Raw genomic sequence first — 8,027 nt, 5'->3', positions numbered from 1 at the left:
GGATTAGCCTAGTGAGCCGCGGCGCCGGCCTCCATGTTTTCTTAAGCCACTTGGACAGATACTTAGAACTCTATGTTTGCTCCCTTACACTTTGCATTTCCTTGAGATTTATAGATCCTTTTATCTCTTAACACCAATTTGTCAACCTCAGGGAAACCATTCACATATTTTTGCTTGACATTTAGGTAAATTAAATTCCATTAATATCCCCCATAATTATTTTATACAGCCAGAAAAGCAAGAACTCCCCATAGTCCTTTTTAAGCAAATTAAGTGAGTTACCTGAGTGATTCTTTTTTTTTAAATATTTACTTACTTATTTGAAAGTCAGAGTTACACAGCAGAGGTAGCAGAGGCAGACAGAGAGTTCTTCCATCTGATGGTTCACTCCCCAATTGGCCGCAACGGCTGGAACTATGTCGATCTGAAGCCAGAAGCCAGGAGCCTCCTCTGGGTCTCCCATGTGGGTGCAGGGGCTCAAGGATTGGGCCATCCCCTGCTGCTTTCCCAGGCCATAGCAAAGAGCTGGATTGGAAATGGAACAGCTGAGTCTCTAACCAGTGTCCATATGGGAAGCTGGTGGTGCAGGCCAGAGTGTTAACCCACTGCACCACAGCGCTGGCTACCTGAGTGACTCTAACACCTTTAACTCTTATTTCCAATTTTCCTTATACTCCTTCCTATATTCATATAGTCAACAGATATCTATAATACTTATAATTATATATCAATAATACTATATGTATAATATATATTTAATATAATTAAGCATTTGTTAGAACATTAGTATTTATACATTACTTTTTTCTTTCTTCTCCACTATTCACCTCTCTCAAGTTTATTTTCTGAACTTATCCTTGCAGTTATTTGGTTATTAATTTCACCTCTATGTTCCTATAAATCTTCCATATCTAGGTATACAAAAAGTGTTCAGAAAACCAAGATAGCACTCTACATATTCTTCTTTAATAGCTTTATTCTTCCCCTGAAGTAAAGTACATGATTTGGTTTTATTCATAATAATCCAAGGGTATCACAGAAACTCAATAGCACTTAGTAACAAAAAGATATATTTCTGCCTATTTGGAGAGAGGTGACAGAAAAATATAAAGATTATGAAATAATATGATGACACATTTTTAAGTGTAAGAGAAGAAAACTGGCTTTTCTCAGATACAGAAAAATATGTGAGTGAAGACAACCAAATAATGAGATTTTGAAAGTTGTTTTAGGAAGAAAACAAACCAATTATGGTAAAGAAAGGAAAGCATTCTACAATTAACTGTCCTTTTTAAAATTCTGGTTATATAAAAAACTAAAATAAAAAAGCTGACTAAAGGATATCCTTCTATAAGAAATCCTGCAACACAGATGTTTTCCCCTGACCAGATCATATAAAAAAACATTTGGTCCAGAGTATATATGAAGATAAAATTTTTCCTCAGGATTCATTTAAAATATATTTTATCATTGTCCTGGCAATGGTGTCTGTCCCATTTTGAAAGAAATATGATACAAAACATAACTATATTTCTAAAGTACTTTTATTAAAAATTGTCACAAGATATGATTTATAAAATAAGAAATCCTAAGAAAGTAATTAACTTCGTTTTTTATTTATTTATTTTTTTTAACTTCGTTTTCTAAGGAGATCAAAGATACCTGGAAATTTCCAGAATCCTTCCAGTGTAATTTTTACCATGCAAGTAGTCCTGCCAGGTACTGACTATATTCCCCTATGCCTTTTGTATTATTTCATGAAGCTATTTTCTCTTTAAATTTCAAAGTAATTCACACTGAATTTTCATGAATATACTATGAAGCTTGCATACAAATATTTTAATTATCATTATCCAGTTGAACAAAAAGACAATAAAATCAAAATCCACTGATTTTTAGTAAATAGAATAAATAAACTTATTGGTTGATAAGATGTATCAACTTAAGAATTAACAATAAAAGTCTAACATATCAGAGTTGAGTAAGATACAGCATTTTTAAAAAAGATTTATATAATTTATCTCTGTTTTCAAGAAGAAAATAGTATATATGTGTATGCACACAATGTGTACATATGAATTGAATGTGGAAAATGTTAAAAATTCTTAAATTTTAAATTAAATAACCAAAAAATTTTAAAATAGAAATAATGATAATAAAAGAAAGTCAAAGTGACAGAGACAGGAAGAAACACAGAAAGAAATCTTCCATCTGCTACTTCACTCAAGTACTTGAATCATCTTCTCCTCCTTTCCCAGGCACATTAGCAAGCATCGGCATCAGAAGTGGAGCATCTGGGACTTGAACCAGTGCTTCCACATGGGATGCCAGTGTTGCAGGTGGTGCCTAATCAGATGCACCAAAAGGCTGGCCCCAAAATAAGAAATATTTTACCTCTGTTTTGACTTCTTGTGCTTGGAATGAAAAAGTATCTGGGTTGAGTTGTAATTCAGTATCAGTGAAAGTAATTGAGATCATAGCTGAAAATAGTGATATCAAGATGTTAATGTAATATAACATATCTGAACATCAAAAGGAAAAGTTATGATTACTGGTTTCAACTAATTAAAATTAATTAATATGTAGTAAATGTCTACCATGTGTAATATATACTAGGGCATGATTAAGTCACATGCTTACTCAAAAAATATATAGAAGCAATCTAGTAAGGAAAACAAGAGAAAAAGAAAATCTCTTTCATAAATTTTTGACACAGAGAGAGGGGTACATATCCTTCCCCCACCTCTACGTATAAATATATATAATAAAATGTGGAGCATATCATGAAAGAAATATAAATAAAGTACTATAGAGAGTAAATAAAGAACAGGAAACAATAATATTTTTATATAAGAATGTTTTTTACAAAATGGATACCCTGGTGAAATTTCTCTTCAGCATAGACACAAGAGAGAAGTAGGAAATTTGGCTACATCAGCGTATGGGTCTGCTTAGTTCAACCCATTATTATGTGAGCCCTGGAATCTGTGACTGAACTTTAACATAACTGTGGTAGAATATGAAGAGTCACTGAAGAATTTAGAGTTCAGCTGTAAGTGATCAAATGTAAATGAATGAAATGTTTCTCCAAAGAAGCTAGGATGCTATGAAAATGAGAGAATAATTATAAGTATCAATTTGAAAGTTAGGGGTCATGAGCCATAGCCATGTCTGTGTGTCTGCTACCATGTTTTTGGTTGGATACAGATTAAATAGACAGTATGAGAAAAGAATTGGTCCTGATGACAACTTAGATAACACAGGCAATTGCAATTCAAAGGAATTATTATTTTCTGGGTACCAAAAAAATTGTGATGCTATAGACAAAATTAGTTCAATTTTGGAGTCAGTGATTCTATGGTTAGCATGAAGTATGTATTACTCCATATAGTTTATCACTGGTACTAATTGCTCCAACTCTATCCATTTTTATAATTCAGATGATGTCAACTTAAAAAAATGTATCTGACAGCTGAATCCACATATCCCACTAAGCTGGATCTCAAAATGGAGATGAATAGAACCAACTAAGAAGATTACAAAAACAAATACTCAGGGGATCCCAAGCTGATTCCCTAGCAGTCTTATTATGTTTACTGTTCCTAGTATATATTTACTAATTGTTTATTATAAATACCATTATTCACTGCATATGAATGCACACAAATAAAATTAATACAATATGGGAATTCACAATTAAGCAAGTAAATAATATTTTCAGAGAGCTTTTATTTAATAAATCTAAATTTCCTAAGTACAACTTTTGGAGTATAGCGGTTCTTCACTCCATACCCACCCTCCCATCCAGAAACCATCCCACCTCCTACTCCCTCTCCCATCCCATTCTTCATCAAGATTCATTTTTAATTATCTTAATACACAGAAGATCAACTCTATACTAAGTAAAGATTTCAACAGTTTGCACCCACACATACACACAAAGTATAAAGAACTGTTTGAAGACTAATTTTACTGTTAATTCTCATAGTACAATATATTAAGGACAAAGGACATACATGGGGAGCAAGTACACAGTGACTCCTGTTGTTGATTTAACAATTGACACTCTTATTTATGACATCAGTGATCACCTGAGGCTCTTGTCATGAGCTGCCAAGGCTATGGAAGCTTTTTGAGTCCACAAACTCTGACATTATTTAGACAAGGCCATAATCAAAGTGGAAGTTCTCTCTTCACTTCAGAGAAAGGTACCTTGTTCTTTGATGAACCCTTCTTTCCACCAGCATCTCAATCACAGAGATCTTTCATTTAGGTCATTTGTTGCCACAGTGTCTTGGCTTTCCATGCCTGAAATGCTCTCATGGGCTTTTTAACCAGATCTGAATGTCTTTTTCCCCACATCCTCACCAGCATCTGTTGTTTGTTGATTTCTGTATGAAAGCCATTCTAACCGGTGTGAGGTGAAACCTCATTGTGGTTTTGATTTGCATTTCCCTGATGGCTAGCAATCCTGAACATTTTTTCGTGTGTCTGTTTGCCATTTGGATTTCCTCTGCAAATATATAATATTAATAGTTATTGTGACACATATAACAAGTTGGATAGTTGAAACTTTTTTTAAGATTTATGTATTTGAAAGGCAGAATTACAGAGAGAGGAAAATACAGAAAGAGACGGAGGGAAACAAAGAGAGAGAGGGAGAGAGATAGAGAATCTGTCTGCATCCCATATGGCCACAACAGCCAGGGCTGGGCCAGTAAAAAATCAGGATCTTAGAATTCTATAGAAGTATCCTATGTAGGTTGCAGGAGCCCAATACTTGGGCTTTCCCAGGCACATTGGCAGGGCCAGATCAGAAGTGGAAGTACTGGGACTCAAAACAGCACCCATGTGGGATGCAGGAAGCACCCCAACCTACTATGCCACAATGCTGGTCCAGTACTAGAATATGAAGGAAGAATGAAAATACCTTTTAAAAAAACATAGAAAATCATCATACACGTTTAGTAAAATATGACAGTCAAGAAAAGAAAGGAAATATTTTCATTCAAAATTATATCATAAATATGTGACTTGAGTGGGGGAAGAGCAGAAGAGATTGGAGACATGAGAATAAGGAAGGGAGAGATAAAGGGAAAGTGATTATACTGTTGAAAATCCTGAGGGTTTAGAAATCCATACATAGCCTCAAATTTCAGAGGTACAAATATATGGACCTCTTATTGATGATTTTTCACAGAAGTCAAAATTCTTCAAATTTAACAAGATATTTTTAAAATAGCATTTTCACAGAAAGTACATTTCTAAGGTCTGATTATTTTGTGATCTTGTTTGCATTTTTTAATTTTGCCCTTATTTTCAAATTATTTTTAGTAGAATGAGCATTAAAATTTGGAAAGAGTAAAAAGAACCCTGATGCTCCATCCTCTCGACGTGCAGATGTAGATATGTGCTCCAGTTCCTGTGGTGTTTCTTCTCAGGATCAATGTGAAGACGATGTGCACACAAGATGCCTTGGCTCTGTCTCGGCTTCAGATCCATCTGCTTTCCTCCTGCCATCCTTTGTTTGATCGGGTTTGGAAAACTCTACCTTTTCCCAGTCAGTTTTCATCTTTACTCTGTTGTCACTTCTAAATATCCATGATGTATATAGTTGGTAGTATTGATATTAAATCTTTTTAAAAGAGAAGATACTAAATTCCAGAGGGAGTGAATAACAGACTTGAGGGTCCACTAAATGAGGAATTTTTCACAGCTACCATACTGGCACCTTTTAGACTCTTTTCTCAGTAATCTTTCAATATTATGTTGATGGTGTTGACCTAACATTTGACCATAATCAGGATATAGAGGCAAACGGTCTAATTTTGCTGCCATCAGGATATAGATGCAGATAGAGCAAAAATGAGAATTGGATAGCAACATCTCTGGCCTCTAATTCTCAGGGTCTACCTCTTACCCTTGATAACCATCTCTACCAGTGGACATTCAGAGGTCCTTGCTGGAATTTCACCTGTAAGTGCCAATATGGTGAACAGCAACCAGAGCTCACTAGATGATTTTATCTTACTGGGCTTTTCTGACCGCCCCTGGCTAGAGACCCCACTCTTTGTGATCTTTATGGTGGCCTATATCTTTGCTCTATTTGGAAATATCTCCATTATCCTAGTTTCCCGTCTGGATCCTCAGCTTGACAGTCCCATGTACTTTTTTGTCTCAAACCTGTCCCTTCTGGATCTCTGCTATACTACCAGCACCATCCCACAGATGCTAGTCAACCTTAGAGGACCCAAAAAGACAATTAGCTATGGAGGTTGTGTCGCTCAGCTCTATATTTTTTTAGCCTTGGGTTCCACGGAATGTATACTTCTGGCCATCATGGCCTTTGACCGTTACGCAGCCATTTGCAAGCCTCTTCACTACCCGATCATCATGAATCAGAGACGCTGCATCCACATGGCTGCTGGAACCTGGATTAGTGGTTTTGCTAACTCGCTTGTCCAGTCCACTCTCACAGTGGTGGCTCCAAGATGTGGACACAGGGTGGTGGACCATTTCTTCTGTGAAGTTCCCGCCCTTTTGAAACTAGCCTGTACTGATACTCGTGTGAATGAAGCTGAGCTCAACGTATTAGGGGCTTTGCTTCTCTTGGTGCCACTCAGCCTCATCATGGGCACCTATGTGTTCATCGCTCAAGCAGTAATGAAAATCCGCTCTGCTGAAAGTCGCTGGAAAGCCTTTAACACCTGTGCTTCACATTTGCTTGTGGTGGGCCTCTTCTACTTTACAGCCATCAGTATGTATGTTCAGCCTCCCTCTAGCTATTCTCGTGACAGGGGGAAGATCATGGCTCTCTTCTATGGCATTGTCACACCTACCCTCAACCCATTTATCTATACATTGAGGAACAAGGATGTGAAAGCTGCCCTGAGAAGGACGCTGACTAAGGAGTTTTGGATCAAGGCAAGATGACCACTGAAAATAAGACCTAAGCAGTTATGATGGATGTGTTTTCCTTTTAAAGATGTTGCACATGTATATAATAGTTGACCAAGGGGTATATCTAGTGGCCCAAATGTTCATAAGTGGAACAATCAACACTCGGTGAAATCCATATAGCACTTATTACTTACGAAAATACAATAACACACCTATATCTGTAAATGATACAAACCAAGACATTAGTGGATGCCTGAAACTTTGAATAGCACCAAATCCTAAAATTTAATGTCTTTTTTTAAAATTTTATTTAAGGTAAAAATATTTTATGTATTTCATTTATACTGATTTGGGAACATAGTGACGCTTCCCACTCTACCCTCCCTCACACACATGCTCCCATGCCTCCTCCATCTTTCTCTCTTATTTCTTCCCTCAATTTTTACAATGATCTACCTTCAGTTTACTTTTCATCTTAACTAAACTGTGGACATAAGTTTTGTGTCGTGAAGTTCCACTGCAAACTATCATAAATTTCCCTTCTTCACGATTTCAGACAGAAGAGTAATTCTTACCATACATCTTAGCAGCTTTATCATATGATTGTTTCCTTCCTGATAAAACTGCATATTTTCATCTTTTTGCTTAAAGCAAGTACTTTATGTCTTCTCTTTGGAATATTCAAAATGCCTGCATCCTTACTCTAGCACTTTAGGGCCATTATTAGGCACACTAAGAGTTATTTGGACATAAGTACTGTGATACCATTACAGCTAATCTGATAACAAAGACAGCTACAAAGTGACTAACAGAAGGTTATCCTACACAGGATAACCTAACACAGGATGCACTACAGAAAGGGGTGATTCATATCTACAGAATGACAGCAGAACTGTAAGAAATTTAATAATGTTATTCAAAATGGCATACAGTTTTAAACTTATCAATTCCGTATTTGTGAAATTTGCTGTGTAATATTTTTCAAATATTTTAATCATTCTTTTTAAAAACATTATGTTCTCCCTGATTGGTGAAAACTAACAGAGCACCAAAAAGGAAACCTGTTAAAGTGAAATGAACACTATGAGAAATGGTGACTTGATCAGCCCTTGCCCTGACTGTTGATG

General features: G+C 36.0%; 1 protein-coding gene across 1 annotated transcript; it reads left to right on the top strand.

Annotated features, from left to right (window-relative positions):
- Positions 1–5,988: 5,988 nt before the first annotated feature.
- Positions 5,989–6,933, top strand: LOC100338572 (olfactory receptor 2B2-like). Its single transcript, XM_089332392.1, has one exon. The coding sequence runs from the start codon at positions 5,989–5,991 to the stop codon at positions 6,931–6,933; it is 945 nt and encodes a 314-aa protein (XP_089188518.1).
- The last annotated feature ends 1,094 nt before the right edge of the window (positions 6,934–8,027 follow it).

Source organism: Oryctolagus cuniculus, chromosome 5, assembly GCF_051225735.1.
Source record: "Oryctolagus cuniculus isolate XC-2025 breed Fujian yellow rabbit chromosome 5, ASM5122573v1, whole genome shotgun sequence".
NCBI lineage: Eukaryota > Metazoa > Chordata > Mammalia > Lagomorpha > Leporidae > Oryctolagus > Oryctolagus cuniculus.
The sequence above is the reverse complement of the archived record's forward strand: the minus strand, read 5'-3'. Positions and strand labels throughout refer to the sequence as shown.

What these genes read in the sequence shown, in the direction of transcription:
- LOC100338572 (XM_089332392.1), top strand. Translation starts at nt 5,989, where the DNA reads ATGGTGAACAGCAACCAGAGCTCACTAGATGATTTTATCTTACTGGGC.